The sequence below is a fragment of the Oncorhynchus masou genome, chromosome 32, assembly GCF_036934945.1.
Source record: "Oncorhynchus masou masou isolate Uvic2021 chromosome 32, UVic_Omas_1.1, whole genome shotgun sequence".
NCBI classification, from domain to species: Eukaryota; Metazoa; Chordata; class Actinopteri; order Salmoniformes; family Salmonidae; genus Oncorhynchus; species Oncorhynchus masou.
In genome coordinates this window covers 33,134,127-33,153,789 of record NC_088243.1, presented here as the reverse complement: position 1 = coordinate 33,153,789, position 19,663 = coordinate 33,134,127, and the positions used below count along the sequence as shown (strand labels likewise).

Below are 19,663 nucleotides of genomic sequence, written 5' to 3'. Positions count from 1 at the left end.
TATCCACAACACAAATGTTCAATACCACCATACAACAATATCACAATGTGTGTATATGCATGTGTCTGTACCTTTGTGTGCGTCTGTTCACAGTCCCAGTTGTTCCATAAGGTGTACTTTTACCTGCTATTTAAATCTGATTCTACTGCTTACATTAGTTACCTGGTGTGGAGTAGAGTTCCATTTAGTCATAGCTCTATGTAGTACTGAGCGCCTCCCATCGTCCGTTCTGGACTTGGGGACTGTGGTGAGACCTCTGGTGGCATGTCTTGTGGGGTATGCATGGGTGTCCGAGCTGCGTGTAGTATTTTAAACAGACAGCTCGGTACATACAGCTTGTCAACACCTCTTACATAAACAAGTAATGATGAAGTCAATCTCTCTTCCACTTTGAGCCATGAGAGATTGACATGCATGTCATTAATGTTAGCTCTCCGGGTACTTTTAAGGGCCAGCTGTGCTGCCCTGTTCTGAGCCAACTGCAATTTTCCCAAGTCTCTCTTTGTGGCACCTGACCACACTACTGAACAGTAGTCCAGGTGCGACAAAACCAGGGCCTGTAGGACTTGCCTTGTTGATAGTGTTGTTAAGAAGGCAGATTAGTGAATTATCATGGACATACTTCTCCCCATCTTAGCTACTGTTGTATCAATATGTTTTGACCATGACAGTTTACAATCCAGGGTTACTCCAAGCAGTTTAGTCACCTCAACTTGCTAAATTTACACACCATTCCTTACGAGATGTAGTTGAGGTTTAGGGTTTAGTGAATGATTTGTCCCAAATACAATGCTTTTAGTTTTGGAAATATTTAGGACTAACTTATTCCTTTTTACCCATTCCGAAACTAACTGCAACTCTTTGTTAAGTGTTGCAGTCATTTCAGTCGCTGTAGTAGCTGACGTGTATAGTGTTGAGTCATCTGCATACATAGACACACTGGCCTTACTCAAAGCCAGTGTAATGTCGTTAGTAAAGATTGAAAAAAAGCATTTACTTTACTGTAATATACTGTATTGTATTGTACTGTACTGAACCATAATCTACTTTACTGTAATGTACTGTATTATAGTGTACTGAATTATAATCTACTTTACTGTAATATACTGTATTGTACTGTACTGAACTATAATCTACTTTACTGTAATGTACTCTACTGTGCTGTGCTGTTCTGTTCTTTTAAGTCCAAATTTGTGAAACATAGATGTCTATGATTCATTCAGATATGGTCTGGACCAACCAAATTTGGTCTTGTTTGGGGGAAGAGCTCATTAAAATAATAGCCAGTGTGTAGAATAATACCCAGATATGCAGAGGAGGATATTGCACATTTCTACATTTGTGTACCAATTTAGGATACATCCCCATTTGTATTTGTATCTATTATGGATCCCCATTAGTTCCTGCCAAGGCAGAAACTACTCTTCCTGGGTTCCAAACACATTAAGGCACTTACATCACACATACAACAAAAAGACCATGAAGAGAATGGCATTCATGTTCATAACTATGCATTTCTGAGTAGCACAGATAAGGGACCCATGATGAAATTCCTTTACTGTAATCCAGGCATTAATCCACTTCATTTACTGCAGTTCAATAACCAAAATAATAAACCCAGGGTAAACCCAGATTGTCATGTCATAGCTGACACCTTATTCTTCCTGCAGACATCTTTGAATCATAATTTGGAGCAGATTTGAAAAATGTTTTTAGAATACACGATCACATAAAATTGCCCCTGTCTAAAAAGTAAAGTTGCAAAAAAAGTCAAGTAGTCATTTCCCATTTCTGAAAAGATGATTTCTTGAAATAACTTTTTCTACTTTTTGGGAAGGTTGACACGTCCCTAAAACGTGTTGTATTGCACCAAAGATAATTAATGAATGCAAACAACTTGAGATTTTTCTGGAAAAACTGAGAAAATATTGTATCAAAAACAATTTAATAGCCTGCAGCTTATATATCCTATCATTATCTGCATCTTTGCTCCACCGTAATTAACTTTTTTCTTTATTGCTTTTGGGAAGAGGGATGGGCTATGGACATTTTGAGCATGAGATTTATCGTAATGAAGGAAGAAGAGGCTTCAGTCTTCAGTTCAGTTTTACATTCTGGCTTGTTGAGCTGTTTTGCTGTTGAATTGTTCGATGTCTCCATGTTGAAAACCAGATGTACCATACTGTATATAGGCAACTGAAATTAGCTGCATGTGAATATAAAACTATGCTGAAATAGTTTTCATACGCTATACTAAATGGGAGGATTCTTCTTTATGTTGTGTCTACAGATCGGATGTTGTTGGAAACATCTGTTTAACGGTATTACTCAGCAGGGAGGGGTCATGCCTTATGAAAAACAACAACATTCTGTAGAAGCTTCAAATTCACTTCAAATGGACTCTGTTTGTCTAGTGTTGGCTTCTTTTGATAGACAAGACAGTTCAAAAAATAATATATAATTCATTTATTTTCAAGAAGGATCTTCATTTTCATTCTTTAATTTCCTGTAAATTCACTGTTGGTTGTAATCTGATCTATTATCTCCTTCATTAGTACAACTAGAGTCTCATTTAGTTAATTAATCACATGGTAATTAACACTTAATGGCATGACAAAATTACTTAATAGCACTAATACACAAGGTTACAAGTCAAGACTGTCCCACTTCCGGTAACTTAATTATTTCCAAACGTAGGTCACCATGTATAATCACTGGTGGTATTAGACTGTAGCTTGTCCCTAATTGTCAGCTGCCTCAGTGTATGAAACTAGCTGTGGTTCAGGGCAGCTGTTATACAACTGCATGATAAGTGATCGAAAACATTATAAGCCTGGGTTTGTTCATAATTCAATTCTCTCAGACAAAAGGGATGAGGTTATTAAAAGCATGATAGCAGGGATTTAATCAATACCACAGTAAGGGCCTAATGAAATATGATCATCTCATAAGAGAACGTAATTAAGCGTAAAGAAATGACTCATCGGAATATTGTAACTATAAACAGTAGATATAAGACTTTTAAAAAAACAACCAGAAAATGATATTGTGATCATTTCCATCTCCTTGTCCAGTTATCCAAATACTTTCGTCGTCTGAATACTTTCCTGCCTGCATGCTAGTGTTCCTGTTCTGATATTTATTTTCCACATCGGAGGGTCCCAGTTAAAATAGCTTGTCTAGACGTTATGAATTCCGCTGACATCCCAGTGCATTGTATCATGACAAACTTGGACATTTGTGTCTCTCACCATACCAATTACGCCGTAGTTATTAAGTAAGGGCATGATATGTATTTTCTCCTTTTTGCTTGTCTGAGGGAGGTGTGGTAATGTATTTACCATACATTCACAGAGGTCAGTCCCCTCAGAACTGCCATAGACATTCACAGAGGTCAGTCCCCTCAGAACTGCCATAGACATTCACAGAGGTCAGTCCCCTCAGAACTGCCATAGCCATTCACAGAGGTCAGTCCCCTCAGAACTGCCATAGACATTCACAGAGGTCAGTCCCCTCAGAACTGCCATAGACATTCACAGAGGTCAGTCCCCTCAGAACTGCCATAGACATTCACAGAGGTCAGTCCCCTCAGAACTGCCATAGACAATCAGAGAGTTCAGTCCCCTCAGAACTGCCATAGACATTCACAGAGGTCAGTCTCCTCAGAACTGCCATAGCCAATCAGAGAGCTGCTCTTAATGTGAAGTCTAACTCTGGATGAACTGTGCTAAAGGGGTTGAGACGCCACACAGAGCTTTCTTAATGCTTCAGTCTGGCACAATGCCTACTGACTCACTATACACACCAATCATGCCATACTACGCAAAGTCTACCTTGAGTTTGTTTTCAAGATGAATTTCAGAAACATATGTTGATCACCCGTCCAGTGCTGTTTGTTGATAGAAAGTTGTCCGCCCTTCCGAAACAATTACTTGTTCAAACTAAATTGTTACCAAGAGACCAATACAGGAAATATCCACATTATCAGATTGGAGACCAGCTCCAGAGATTCTGGCCCTTGTGGTTGCCGGTCGACCACCAGAACATTTGATTTACTACAACACTTAGCACAACTTTAACCTTGACCAACGTTATATAGAGTTTAGCGTGCTCAGCCAAACAATTTAGGGAGACGGGGTTTGTAAATTGGTTGACCACATAATCAGCAGACGCCGCCTCCCTTCCTCTACCTGGAAGCCATCTTGTTGGCGACCCCTGAAGGTGTTATCCATCAACAGGTGTTGACAGATCTCATCATTTTGTTAAATTCATCTTGAGGCTTATCTGTAATGTGAGAGAATTCATTTGAGGGTTTTACCCAAAGTTGATTTTTCTCATACAATTCTAACAGTTGTGAGTCATTTAGCCTTTTATTTCCGAGTTGTAGAACTAACCAGACCACCTCCCAGAATCCACCAAAAATAAACTCACTACTACTGTGGCGAAGCATGGCGTTTTTCTCACACAGAAACCCTAACTTTCATTCATACAGTGCAACAAGCCAAACATATAAAACCATTCCCACCCTAATAAACTGGGGCCTTTTGTCTGCCACAAAGGGAACTGGCTCCCATGAGCGTTACACTCTAAAATGCCCCCCCCCCTGTCTACAGGGCCTATTGGGTAAAAAGCTTCCTTTCCAGCTAGGAGGAAAAGCGGTCAGGGAACCAAGCCAAGGATATGACCCAGTACCCACGCCCAATCAGAGTCACTGTAAACCAGGAACCTCACCTGACTCAAATGCTGAAGACAGCAAAAGTGGCAGGTTTGTAACCCAATAAAAGTTTATACATTTTTCTCTACAGAGTGAAATAGTTGCTATTTTCACTCGTATCACCTGGTATTTCACTCGTATCACGAATTTGGGATACCAAGCTGCTAATGTTAGTTCTGTGAGTATTTAGCATACCTCATATGTGTGTGTCTGGATAATTGGTCTGTTGTGAGAGAGGAGCAGGTGTAACCTCATTGTGGTTATCGGGGAACGGCAGGAGCTCTCTTAGACTGCATCAGATTAGCGCGTTTAGAGAGCACCTCCATCTCACATACAGCCTGCCCTAGTGTGCTAACTGTCAGGGCCTCGCAACTGTTTTTGGAGGTGCTCTCTTTCTCATTACAAATAGCGTGAGAGCTTCAGCGTCCCTCTCTCACTTCTCTTCTCTCTTCTCTCTCTTTTCTCTCTCTTCTTCTCTGTGCTACAGGAGTGAGGTTTTTGAGGTGAAGCACATTCTTTTCTCACACAAAGCGTGTCAGATGTTGCACATCACATGCTCACGTGTATACTTCTCAGCATGAGATATACTGCTGCTTAATGTGATGGAGCTAAGAATATCATTCTATACTTGCTTATGGACAGGGCTCCTGTCTACTTGTATTTATGTATTCAGATGATCGTGTCTGAATGCATATTCATCTATGGGTAGCCTATCTCTCTTGAGTTGCTAATCATTAGATATAGATCTTGCAAAAATGATGAAGAACATGAGATGTTTGGGATTTGACTTTTTTTTTACCAGCTAAATTTAAAAGAAAGTACTTTAGAAGCACAATCTATCGGCAGAGTTTAACTGTAACACTATGACTTCTGAAAACATGTATACATCCACATTTCCATGGTATTAAATTCAGGATTTGGAAACATACAATATCCACAAACAATATCCTCTTTAATTTCAGTCAATTTTTTAAAAGTCTTTCCAAACTGCTTTGGCTGTGTAATGCAAGTTGTTAAACTAACCGCCAGAGTATTTCTCTCACATGAGGCAGTCTATTTGAATTGCTTTCAAATTGAACTGGAGGATTTAATGACTTTTGGCTTTTGTTCTATTACAGTTTGCTTTCATTTTCTCCACTGAATAAATTGTAAAAGGATATTGCATATTCATTAATGATTTCCAATGGTGATTACAGCTTTAAACACTCTCTATTTTTCCATCCTATCTTTTGCATGCACGTTGGTTTTCCCCTGTCGCTACAGTCAAAATACAAATTCAAGCATCCGAAGCGCTTTACATAAGAGGCCCGCTAAGTGTAAGATCTGATCCCTACTCGGTCCTTATTCAGACATTAGAGGGTTGCACACTAAGTAAGGCCGTAATGATTTAAAGGAGAATAATCAACCAACAGCCAGACCTCATGCTCCAGTCTGAATTATAGTGGGAAAGAAACATTTAGTGATGCGGAAGAATGAGAGTGAGAGAAAGACATGGTGCAGAGATGCGGCTTTGTCAAGAGGAAACTATAAATGACTGAGTATCTGTCTGAGCTGTGAGAACACTGAAACACCATCCTCTGTCACTCTGCTCACTGCTCCAGTAGGGATATCAGAGGCTTGTTCTCATATGAGCGGCAGATGTGTGTGCATGTGCGCGTGCGTGTGCGCATGTTTATAGAGGGGGAAACTGGGCTCCAGAGATTTTAAGATTTATTCTGCAAACAATTAGGAGCTGGTAGTGCTTATCCAGTGGTTCTCTAATTACCACAGCAACCAGGACGTAATCGAGGGTAGATTTTCTGTTGCTGTTTTTTCTTATGTAGTAGGGAACCAATCTCTCAGACCTCCTCAGATTAATACTCTCACAGCAACATGCCCTTGATAAAATGACATGTTGGGGACTTTTTAAATTAATAGCAAAATGATGCAAACACATTTTCAAGCAGCGAGAAAGTGAAGAAACCATGTAAAACGTCTGTTCTGTTTGTCACAGGAGAATATCTGACTTCCACTCTAAATCTAACTGTTGAAAACTCTGAATTAACTGTATAAACTGTTGGCTGAGGCCTTTTGCAATTGAACACAATTGAATCTTCTATCACTATATGTAATCTAATTTATTACATTGTTATTTAATAATCTTATAATTTATTGTTTCATTATATCAGCGGGAAAATTCTCTCCAAACTTAGCCAACAGTTTATACAGTTAATTCAGAGTTTTCAACAGTTAGATTTAGAGTGGAAGTCAGATATTCTCCTGTGACAAACAGAACAGACGTTTTACATGGTTTCTTCACTTTCTAGCTGCTTGAAAATTTGTTTGTATCATTTTGCTATTAATCTCATTTGAACACAATTGAATATTCCATTACTATATGTAATCTAATTTAGTACAATGTTATTAATAATCTTATGATTTATTGTTTTATTATATCAGCGGGAAAATTCTCTCTAAACTTGACTTCAATCTAGGCTTTAATCCAAGTACTGCAGGACTGAGGTAACCATGGGAAAAAATGGCTCCTTCATTAACAGCAGTCTTTAGCCTGAGTGTAATGCACTCACCTCACCACACAGGCCAAGAGTACCTCCTGTAAGTAGTGAAGGAGACAGACCAATGTTTTTTCTCTTTCTGTTTTATCGTATCGCTGTGTTCCAGTAAAGGCCGGTCTGATGCAGCCTTCCTTCCTTCTATCCTCCCAGAGAGCTAGAAAAAAACCCTCTTGATGGCTGTGGTGAGAAGCTCATTATTGGTGTGCTCCATCAAGACTATATCAGACGCAGCCCTGAGGCCCACAGCTGTAAGGGCCCTGTCACTAACGGCCTCGGCTACTGTATGGACCCATGCCTCCTTTTACACCCATTTAATAGGGACGTTAGGGCATTCAGCGTGTGTGGTACGATCCTTTCAGAGAGGGTCGACTCAAACACCAAAACAAAGTCTCTCTTTTAGAAGTGCTGCTGTCCCTGCTGTTTTGGAAAACGCACACACCCCCACACTCCTTCGTGTTGCCAAACAGACGAGGCCACACATTTTAAACAACTGGGAGCGGGTGGACCGCCAGAGCCGCCAATATCATTCTCTCTCTGACGCCTCGAGCCACAGACATGACAGAGGAGAGAGAGAGGAGAGAGAGAGAGTATTGAGGGGAGGAGAGAGTGCTTACCTCTCAGTAGAGTGGGGCCGTAGTTCCCGAAGCAGTCAAAGATGCTGTTGGAAGCCATGTCCTCGTGGCTGAAGTGGTGCCAGAGCCGTCGTCAGCCCTCTCTACAGTCGATAACGACCAACCTTGGAGAGAAACGGTGGTTGAAATAGAGAACGAAAGAGTGAGAGAGAGGAGAGCGAGGGAGAAGGATAGATCCTGGAACTCAGAGCCCATTTGCAACCAAGAATTTGGGGTTTGTAACTACCGCAGGAATCCCTCGCCACAAGCCTGCAAAGAGAGCAGTATAAGTATGCAGCACCAGGGGTATGAGACATTCAGAAAGAGAGGAAGAGGGAATGATAGGGGGATAGGGAGTGAAAGAGAGGGAGAGGGAGAGAGAATGGTAGCCTGGGGGGATGAGGGAGAGGGAGAGAGAATGGCAGGCTAGGAGGGTGAGGGAGAGGGAGAGTGAGAGAGAATGGGAGGGAGAGGGAGAGTGAGAGAGAATGGGAGGGTGAGGGAGAGAGAATGGTAGACTGGGAGGGTGAGGGAGAGGGAGAGAGAATTGGCAGGCTGGGAGGGTGAGGGAGAGGGAGAGAGAATGGCAGGCTGGGAGGGTGAGGGAGAGGGAGAGAGAATGGCAGGCTGGGAGGGTGAGTGAGAGAGAGAGAATGGCAGGCTGGGAGGGAGAGGGAGAGTGTGGCTACACTGAGCTGCAGTGGTATCCATCCCTCTCCAGGACTCTGGCCTTCCAATGCACTCACCGTTGTTGTAACGGGTCTGGACGTCTTGTTAGCAGGCCACGGTGGGGTGGCAGGGAGGTGTGGTGCTGTGCTGGTCCGGTCCGTCAGTGGGCAGGGGCTCTGAGGTTAGCCAGGTAATCTCTCTCTCTGTCAGGAGACGTGGTGTCCCACGGTGGTGACCTGACTGGAGCGTCAGTGTTAGCTAGCGCCGGCTAAAGCCACAGCTCTCTTTGCGTCCTCGCCATCCTCCAACTCCCCTCCGTGAGTGGAGGAGCCCACGTCACATGTCACATGAGGTCACAGGGCCTCTCCTCCCTCCCCTCTCTCTTTTCGCTCTTACTCGGTGTAGCTTATTTTTTCCTCTTTGCTTTTACTTTTTCAGCTCTCTGCTTCCCTCTCTCTTTTCTCTCTCTCTTTTGATTGGTCGGCCAAGTTTTGGAAATGTTCTGTTTTCTTTAAGTTCAAACCAGGCAGTGGCCTACGCCATTCAAAGTCTGTGAGGCTTTCAGAGGGCGCCGAAACCCAATGTGAACAACCAGAAAAGCATTGAACACGCATTAAGAGAAATAGAAATAAGAGAGAAGAAAGAGTGAGAGTGAGGGAGAGAGAGAGACCGAGAGAGAGCATTGACTGTGGAGACTGGGGCTTGCCGCTGCACAGAGAGAGGAAAGGAGCAGAGCAGAGTAGAGAGGGTTCTGTCTCTGAGCGCTTTCAGAGAGAGACTGTGTGTATGTATGTGTTTGTGTGTGTATGTCTGACTCACTGCGCATCTGTGTTTGTAAGAGCTGGTGGTTTTGGGCCTGGAAAACCAACCCTCCACCCTCACTTACCGCTTGATAGTATCGTAATCTTAGCTGCAGTGCTGCTCTGCTCTGCTCTGCTGTCCCCTCTATTCTCACTACCTCTCTCTCACACACTGTCCCTTTCACTCTGCTTCTCACCAAGTCTATTCTTACCTACCACACAATACAATTTTTTGGGAATATTTATTTCACACCTGTAATACAGGACAAAGGAGCAATACACAAAGGTTGATGAAATATGTAGAAAATACAGTATATAAACATAGATCCACTACTACATAACTTACTAAAAAGCATTTTGGCTTTAAGCACAGCCTGAGAGTGAATAGCATATTTCCAGTGTGTTGTGGGTATGTCAGAGTTTCCCCCCCTCAAATATCTAAACCGGATTTAACCTGATTGTGGTTTTGACACTTTCAGAAAACACAATCTGGTCAGGGCTCTAAAATGAGAAGCCTATAGAGCCCTACATTTGATATATTGCATAACTACACAAGTGTACGAAACATGTGTTGCTGCCTTGTTATCTTGTTGTCTTAGGCCTCTCTTTATGTAGTGTTGTGCTGTCTGTCTTGTTGTGATGTGTGTTTTGTCCTATATTTATATTTTATATATTTATTTTATTTTTAATCCCAGCCCCCGTCCCCACAGGAGGCCTTTTGCCTTTTGGTAGGCCGTCATTGAAAATAAGAATGTGTTCTTAACTGACTTGCCTAGTTAAATAAATTGTTCAATAAAAAACATTTAAATAAAAAACATTAAGAACACCTGCTCTTTCCATGACATAGACTGACCATCCGTCATTGATGTCACTTGTTAAATCCACTTCAATCAGTCCAGATGAAGGGGAGGAGACAGGTTAAAGAGGGATTTTTAAGCTTTGAGCCAATTGAGACGTGGATCGTGTATGTGTGCCATTCAGAGGGTGAATGGGCAAGACAAAACATTGAAGTGTCTTTGAATGGGGTATGGTAGTAGGTGCCAGGCGCACCAGTTTGTGACAAGAACTGCAACGCTACTGGGTTTTTCTCTCTCAACAGTGTATATGTAATATGAATGGTCTACCACCCAAAGGACATCCAGCCGTCTTGCCACAACTGTGGGAAGCATTGGAGTCAACATGGGCCAGCATCCCTGTGGAACGTGAGTCCATGCCCTGACAAATTGAGGCTGTTCTGAGGGCAAAAGGGGGTGCAACTCAATATTAGGAAGGTGTTCTTAATGTTTTGTACACTCAGTGTATGTTACAAGATGATACAAGATGCAAACCAGACAGACACACAGACAGAGTTGCAGACAGACATTGTCCTCTAAAGTACTAGACAATGCAAGTGCGAGTCATGTAATTGGGTGTGCCTTAGCTAGCCAAGCTGCCCAAACGTTCTCTCTCTCTCTCTCTCTCTCTCTCTCTCTCTCTCTCTCTCTCTCTCTCTCTCTCTCTCTCTCTCTCTCCCTCCCTCCCAGTCACGCTAACCATGTCTGGACAACAGGACCCACAACCACTGTCTGGACAGTCATGTGACCCACGGTTACCCTGGGCAACCAGTGTTTGTTTGTGTGTGTCTGCACATGTATCTTTTTATGCTACTTGTGAGTTTGTATGCATACGTGAGTATTGTTGTAAATCATTTTAGGATTTGCAGCATTTTGCGTGTCTATGACTCATAGCCATGTTTGTCTATGTGTAGTGAATGACTCGTGACCCGCACGTGCTCATGTGCTAATTGCTGGACAGGGCTGTATGCTCCATGCTCTGGTCTGTGTGTTAGTGTGTATCTGTGCGCCTCAGAGCCCACACTGCCCTGTAAATGAGCAGTTGCCGTTGGTTAGGCGGCAACGCGGGGATGGGAAAATGACATGGCGTTGGGGAGTGTGGCCGAAGGCTGAGGTCACAGCACGGTCCCAGGGCTTTATTCAGTACTTCTCCTCGGCCACTACAGGCCTCCGACACAACCTCACACCCACAGCACAGCCTCCCCTTCTCACACCTCTGCAGCCCATGCTGTGCCTGGCCACCAGGGGATTACAGCTCTGTGGAACTGTTATGTACTGTACCAGAGAGCCTGGATAAGACATCCTGGGCAGAAGTTTGACATATTTGACATGTTATGTGAAGAGGTTGTATGCTATATGAATTCCAGCTCTAGGGAAGACCCTTTCTGCGTTGTTCACACAGCCCTCAACACAGAGTTGTTCAGTCTGGCCAGTCAGGCCTGATCGACTCTGAGGAGAGACTGACTGCATCACTTCTTCTTCTTTTTAGAAGGAACATGAATGTATTGGAAATCCCAAATTGTTTGCATAGTCAATTTACACACACACACTTATCCCACCAGACATGCCTCCAGGGGTCTTTTCACAGTCCCCAAATCCAGAACAAATTCAAGAAAGCTTACAGTATTATATAGAGCCCTTATTGCATGGAACTTCCTTCCATCTCATATTGCTCAAATAAACAGCAAACCTGGTTTCAAAAAACAGATAAAGCAACACCTCGCGGCACAACGCCCCTCCCCTATTTGACCTAGATAGTTTGTGTGAATGCATTGATATGAAGGCTACATGTGCCTTTAAAAAAAATGTATGTAGTTCTGTCTTTGAGCTGTTCTTGTCTATTGATGTTCTGTATTATGTCATTCTGTATTATGTTTCATGTTTTGTGTGGACCCCAGGAAGAGTAGCTGCTGCTTTTGCAACAGCTAATGGGGATCCTAATAAAATACCAATTAGAGGGAGCAACCCCCCTATCCATATCGATGGGACAGTAGTGGAGAGGGTAGTAAAGTAGTTTTAAGTTCTGTGAAAAGACCCCTGGTGGCATGTCTGGTGGGATAAGTGTGTGTGTCACAGCTGTGTGTAAACTGACTATGCAAACAATTTGGGATTTCCAATAGATTAATGTTTTTTCTAAAAAGAAGAAGAATGATGATGCAGTCGGTCTCACCTCAGAGTCGATCAGGCCTGACTGGCCTGACTGAGCAACTCTGTGTTGAGGGCTGTGTGTACAACACAGAAAGGGTCTTCCCTAGAGCACTAATCTCCTCTATTACTCTCCACTACTACTCTCCACTACTACTCTCCTCCACTACTCTCTACTACTCTCCACTACTACTCTCCTCCACTAATCTCTACTACTCTCCACTACTACTCTCCTCCACTACTCTATACTACTCTCCACTACTACTCTCCTCCACTACTTTCCTCTACTACTCTCCTCTACTACTCTCCTCTATTACTCTCCACTATTACTCTCCTCTCATCCACTACTCTACACTACTACTCTCCACTACTACTCTCCTCCACAACTCTCCAATACTGCTCTCCACTACTCTCCTATATTACTCTCCACTACTCTCCTACACTACTCTCCACTACTACTCTCCTCTATTACTCTCCTCTATTAATCTCCTCTACTACTCTCCTCTACTACTCTCCTCTACTACTTTCCCCTATTACTCTCCTCTACTACTCTCCTCTACTACTCTCCACTACTCTCCTCTACTAATCTCCTCTACTACTCTCCACTACTCTCCTCTATTACTCTCCACTACTCTCCTCCACTACTCTCCTCTACTACTCTCCACCACTCTCCTCTATTACTCTCCACTACTCTCCTCTAATACTCTCCTCTAATACTCTCCTCTACTCTCCTCTATTACTCTTGTTTATTAATCTCCTCTACTACTCTCCTCTACTCTCCTCTATTACTCTCGTTTATTAATCTCCTCTACTACTCTCCACTACTCTCCTCTATTACTCTCCACTACTCTCCTCTACTGCTCTCCTCTACTCTCCTCTACTACTCTCCTCTATTACTCTCTTCTACTACTCTCCTCTATTACTCCCCTCCACTACTCTCCTCTACTACTCTCCTCTACTACTCTCAACCACCACTCTCCTCCACTACTCTCCTCTACTACTCTCCTCTACTACTCTCCTCCACTAATCTCCTCCACTACTCTCCTCTACTACTCTCCACTACTCTCCTCTATTACCCTCCACTACTACTCTCCACTACTACTCTCCTCCACTACTTTCCTCTACTATTCTCCTCTATTACTCTCCACTACTACTCTCCTCCACAACTCTCCAATACTGCTCTCCACTACTCTCCTCTATTACTCTCCTCTACTCTCCTCTACTACTCTCCTCTACTACTCTACTACTCTCCTCTAATACTCTCCTCTACTACTCTCCTCTAATACTCTCCTGTACTACTCTCCTGTACTACTCTACTTTACTACTCTCCTTTACTACTCTCCTTTACTACTCTCCTCTACTACTCTCCTCTACGACTCTCCTCTACTACTCTCCTTTACTACTCTCCTGTAATACTCTCCACTACTCTCCTCTACTACTCTCCTCTACTACTCTCCTTTACTACTCTCCTCTGTTCCTGAGCTGTTGGAATGGAGGGCCTCTGTGGCTTCCTGGCCTGTTTCATCTGTATGTGTTTATGGAGGGGGAGACCAGAGATCAGTAGTGGAGAACCGTAATAGGATCATTGGTCTCACAGTAGGGGCTTTGCCGGCTAGGTCTGTGGCAATGCTTTTGGGTGTAGCAGAAGTGGTGTACAATGTTTAAGCTTTACATCGGAACAACAGTGTATGTGGATTGTATGCGTAATTTAAATATTGTTGTTCGTGGCATGTCAATGACATATTATGTATTCACATTTAATTGATTCCTTTTCAATTATATTGGTATTTTGGAAGTTTACAAGAAGAAAAGCACTTCAGACAATCAACAGTTTCCTTCTTTGCTGTTGCTGTGTGTGAAGAAATTGCATCTAGATTTTCCATGGGGAACATAGAAAAAGGAAACAACCCCAGCCTTTCTCTTACTGTAGTTATACTACATGTGACCGTTATTGTTGCTGAGCAATAAATATCATTGGCTCTGTCCATCGAGTTGCCCTAGCTAAATCACAAATTCAACTGAGTGGATTCAAGGCTTTGTCTTTGTCCTCTCTTCTCTCTGTATTTGCTCTTTGCCTAGGTAAACATCTGCTCCGTGTTTTGAAATGCATCCCAGTTGCTCTGCCCATGACCGTGAGAGAAATGGTCAGAAGATCATTGTGGTCTTTTGGATCATTTTTTCTGCTGCCCATGCCTTGTTTATCAAGTCCCTGTATTTAAGCTCAATATAACTCCTGTTTTGCAGAGAAAACTGTGGTGGTTTAATCACTGTCAGTGGTCCTACGCCTTTCGGGTGTGGCTCGGGAGGCAAAAAAGGACCGAGTGCGGTCGTGCGTCCAGCTGCAAAGGGTCTTATTTTGTGGTCTAAAAATTGCAGGCTTCCCCATATGTTCCCCATAAACGTGGAATGCAGCGTGGGACTTGAGGAGGCTTTTCTAATGAAGTGGCTGTCATTGCATCCATCGCCGGCGGGGATATGGGCCGCCCTTTTGTCCACTGGTCCTGGGCTTGGATTGGATTTAGACAGTAGTCAGGCTTAGTATCCTTACTGTTCACAACCACCTTGTCTTCTCTTGCTATACCAATACTGCCCCTTCGTAATTGTAGAAAATAGATGTGAGTGCATGTTACTTTTATATGTTTCTGTGCATATAAAGTTTTGTACACAGGTTGTTATTAAGGATTGATCTGGGACACATTTTAACACTGCATATGATGTACAATCCAAAATACCACTTGGAATCAGTTATTCTGACTTTTTGTAAAGCAGACATTTTCTTGGAAATTCTAAACTTTATTTTTTTTCTCTCTCTCTCTCTCTCTCTCTCTCTCTCTCTCTCTCTCTCTCTCTCTCTCGCTCTCTCTCTTTCTTTCTTTCTTTTCTTTTTCCCAGTAGTGGCACCTCCAGAACCCTCACCAGGAGGAAGTTGGTGTGCCACCATGTGTAGAAGAATGATAACGTGTGAAAATTTGAAAATAACATACGGTTAAAAACACAGCCAAACTGTCAGTCATTTCCTGAACTCATTGAGAGCCTTGTGAAGCATTGTTACTGCAGTTATACCATCACAAACTGAGCAGAAGCCCACGCCGCTAGGCCTTGTGTGTTTTTGCTAAAGCAAGGTACTCCCAGATGCAGTGCAGTGGTTGAGAATTCAGTATCGTGGTTGGAAGTGATCACTCTGCCCATTATTTATTTATTGGCTCGAGCAGACATAGAGACTGTGGTGAGCCCACAGAGAGCAGAGCAGGCCGTTGTGTCGCTCTATCACACACCGTAGGGGAGCTCTGCCCTGTGGCAGCTAGGCCTGCACAACAGACCCTGCAGGCAGGGCCGGAACTCTGGGAGACCACTGTCAGGGGAACATACTGTAGGGATAGAAGGAGAAACTCTTTAAAGACAAGCCAGGTTTTATGTTGTGGTGGAGCAGTAGGACTTAGTGGAGGGGAACTTTGGAGGATCCAGACTAATACACTCTGATATAGTTCATGTTGAAAATAGGTATAAAAAAGTACAATACTGACGGTGGAATTATAAAACAGTTTTGAAGATTAGTTGTGTTACAATCTCTTTACTATTCTCTGGTTCTGTGGTGCATCCCCCCCCCCCCCTTCGCTTGCTTTACCCTAGCTCTTCCTGTTTTTCAGACACAATGTGCCAACCGAGACACTAAACTCTCTGGTTCTCACGAGCCGCCAAAGCATTCACGGTTTGCATGTACTTTGGATTGTGTCTTAACAATATAAAAGTTGTGCTATCTCACGTGTATTTGGAAAGGGTTTTGATTTGTTTTGGTTTAACCATCAGTGCGATGGTAACGACACCGTGGGGTACCATACTATGGGCTGCCACGGCGATACTGCAGCTGTACTTGGGACAGAAAATGGCTGTGTGTGTGTCAGCATCGGTTTCTCTTCACTGGCGGCAACAGTGATTGATGGGCGCTGAGTGGGTGGAGCTGCCTTCTGTGGGGTTTCCATCTCTTACAGTCGATAAGCGCCGGAGCCTCTCAAAAATCCCCAGCAACCCCGAGACCTCAAACACCCAAAACACCAAGCACACATTCCCTTAAACCAAACCAGGCCGGGCCCAGCCCAGACCAGACCAGATCAGACCTAACCCAGACCAGAATACGGTCTACCATCAACCCAGGTGCTCTCCACCAACCTCACAATGCTGCCAGGAAACGCAGAGGAAACATTGCTGCAACGTTGTGCATTTGCATCAAAACACTTCTTCTACATGATTGTTGTTTCTGTCTTTCCAGCTGCTTGTAACTCATGTCAATTGCACACTATGTCTGTTTGCAGGGAGGTTTTGGCAGAGCCTTTGTTTTACACAGTTACTAAGTCATTTAGGCCGACCGTGTTTTATTACCTGTGTGTGTGTGTGTGTGTGTGTGTGTGTGTGTGTGTGTGTGTGTGTGTGTGTGTGTGTGTGTGTGTGTGTGTGTGTGTGTGTGTGTGTGCGTGCGTGAGTGTTTCCTGTGGTTCAGACAGAGGTTTGGATGTGATAGACTGGTCTGCTCACACGGTCGTCTGTCTGTGGAGGCAGGATGCTGCTCCACGCTAGCTACTCAATTAGTGCACAGACAGCTGCACGGTGACTTACTTTCTGTGTCTGTGTCTGTGTGCGTGCGCGTGTGTGTGTGTACGTGTGTGTGTGTGTGTGTGTGTGTGTGTACGTGTGTACGTGCGTGTGTGCACGTACTGCCTGTACTCTTTCACATGTATACAGTACTTGACTTGGACTGAAATAGGTTCTGTTTATATTATATTATTTATACTGTTTATATGTAGGTGCAGGAGCTCCACAATACTTTTGCTCTAATATTCTATAAGAGGAACAGGAGCTCAAGCAGTAGAACATTTGAGGTGCCGGTACTCAGCTCCAGTGAGCTCCTGTCCAAGTCAAGCTCTGCATGTATGGCAGAGCCTGGTGCCATTCATACAAACAACGGTGATGTGTAAAACAGAATAAACTTCAGGTGTCACTTTCAGTTGCAGTTACGGAAAACTGTCACTTTCAGATGTGGGCGGTTCTGTGGGAAGGTCAACCTGAGCATGCCCAAATAAAGTCATTTAGTAATAAATAAAGTCATTAGTCATTTCCAAAATGTAACCATGTTTACATTTATCTTTAATGTCTATATGCTGGAGTTCATGCTTTATATGAAAAGTTTAAGGAGGAAATTGCATGAATTTTGGCCATTTCAGAGTAAGAGTCCAAGTCTCAAAAACATATTTTCAGTCAATCATATGTGACCACCCGGCTCGATTCGGTCTTATGTAGCAAAATCTGAAATTATATTTTTTACATTGGATAAAAGTAGAAACTCAGAGCTAGAAAATGGTATATCATACACTACAGCTGAGGAACAAAGGTTAAGTCATTCTGCTTTGAAAGTTGATAAACCTTTAACCCCAATCCTGAGAAAATGTCCCTGTTTTGGAACATCTACTGCAGAGCTCTTTGTCTACACCCATTCAGAATTGTTCACACCCTCTTGTCTTAGCCCCACCCATCTCTATAAGGATTCACATGTGAGGCCATGTGCTAAACAGAGTGAGTGTGGTAGTGTACTAAGCAAACAAAGATTTCAAGACTAAAGGCAAGTTTAAACTACGTCTAGAACAGGGCTCCGGGCAGCCGAGCGGAAATGGAGGAAAACTCGCCTCCCTGCAGACCTGGCATCCTTTCACTCCCTCCTCTCTACATTTTCCTCCTCTGTCTCTGCTGCTAAAGCCACTTTCTACCACTCTAAATTCCAAGCATCTGCCTCTAACCCTAGGAAGCTCTTTGCCACCTTCTCCTCCCTCCTGAATCCTCCTCCCCCTCCCCCCCTCCTCCCTCTCTGCAGATGACTTCGTCAACCATTTTGAAAAGAAGGTCGACGACATCCGATCCTCGTTTGCTAAGTCAAACGACACCGCTGGTTCTGCTCACACTGCCCTACCCTGTGCTCTGACCTCTTTCTCCCTCTCTCTCCAGATGAAATCTCGCTTCTTGTGACGGCCGGCCGCCCAACAACCTGCCCGCTTGACCCTATCCCCTCCTCTCTTCTCCAGACCATTTCCGGAGACCTTCTCCCTTACCTCACCTCGCTCATCAACTCATCCCTGACCGCTGGCTACGTCCCTTCCGTCTTCAAGAGAGCGAGAGTTGCACCCTTCTGAAAAAACCTACACTCGATCCCTCCGATGTCAACAACTACAGACCAGTATCCCTTCTTTCTTTTCTCTCCAAAACTCTTGAACGTGCCGTCCTTGGCCAGCTCTCCCGCTATCTCTCTCAGAATGACCTTCTTGATCCAAATCAGTCAGGTTTCAAGACTAGTCATTCAACTGAGACTGCTCTTCTCTGTATCACGGAGGCGCTCCGCACTGCTAAAGCTAACTCTCTCTCCTCTGCTCTCATCCTTCTAGACCTATCGGCTGCCTTCGATACTGTGAACCATCAGATCCTCCTCTCCACCCTCTCCGAGTTGGGCATCTCCGGCGCGGCCCACGCTTGGATTGCGTCCTACCTGACAGGTCGCTCCTACCAGGTGGCGTGGCGAGAATCTGTCTCCTCGCCACGTGCTCTCACCACTGGTGTCCCCCAGGGCTCTGTTCTAGGCCCTCTCCTATTCTCGCTATACACCAAGTCACTTGGCTCTGTCATAACCTCACATGGTCTCTCCTATCATTGCTATGCAGACGACACACAATTAATCTTCTCCTTTCCCCCTTCTGATGACCAGGTGGCGAATCGCATCTCTGCATGTCTGGCAGACATATCAGTGTGGATGACGGATCACCACCTCAAGCTGAACCTCGGCAAGACGGAGCTGCTCTTCCTCCCGGGGAAGGACTGCCCGTTCCATGATCTCGCCATCACGGTTGACAACTCCATTGTGTCCTCCTCCCAGAGCGCTAAGAACCTTGGCGTGATCCTGGACAACACCCTGTCGTTCTCAACTAACATCAAGGCGGTGGCCCGTTCCTGTAGGTTCATGCTCTACAACATCCGCAGAGTACGACCCTGCCTCACACAGGAAGCGGCGCAGGTCCTAATCCAGGCACTTGTCATCTCCCGTCTGGATTACTGCAACTCGCTGTTGGCTGGACTCCCTGCCTGTGCCATTAAACCCCTACAACTCATCCAGAACGCCGCAGCCCGTCTGGTGTTCAACCTTCCCAAGTTCTCTCACGTCACCCCGCTCCTCCGCTCTCTCCACTGGCTTCCAGTTGAAGCTCGCATCCGCTACAAGACCATGGTGCTTGCCTACGGAGCTGTGAGGGGAACGGCACCGCAGTACCTCCAGGCTCTGATCAGGCCCTACACCCAAACAAGG

General features: G+C 44.2%; 1 protein-coding gene across 3 annotated transcripts in view; it reads right to left on the bottom strand.

The window, feature by feature from the left end:
* The window catches only part of LOC135525970 (runt-related transcription factor 3-like), a 77,493-nt gene extending 68,211 nt beyond the window's left edge, over window positions 1-9,282 (bottom strand). The window contains exons 1-2 of one of the 3 annotated variants that reach the window (XM_064953957.1): window positions 8,627-9,282; window positions 7,884-8,005 (exon numbers count right to left, since the gene is read on the bottom strand). In XM_064953957.1, the coding sequence (XP_064810029.1) occupies window positions 7,884-7,941 (58 nt within the window). In that variant the 5' untranslated portion in view covers window positions 7,942-8,005; window positions 8,627-9,282. The remainder of the gene's footprint in view (window positions 1-7,883; window positions 8,006-8,626) is intronic. The other 2 variants (XM_064953955.1, XM_064953956.1) reach the window with 2 other exon arrangements.
* Between the last annotated feature and the right edge of the window lie 10,381 nt (window positions 9,283-19,663).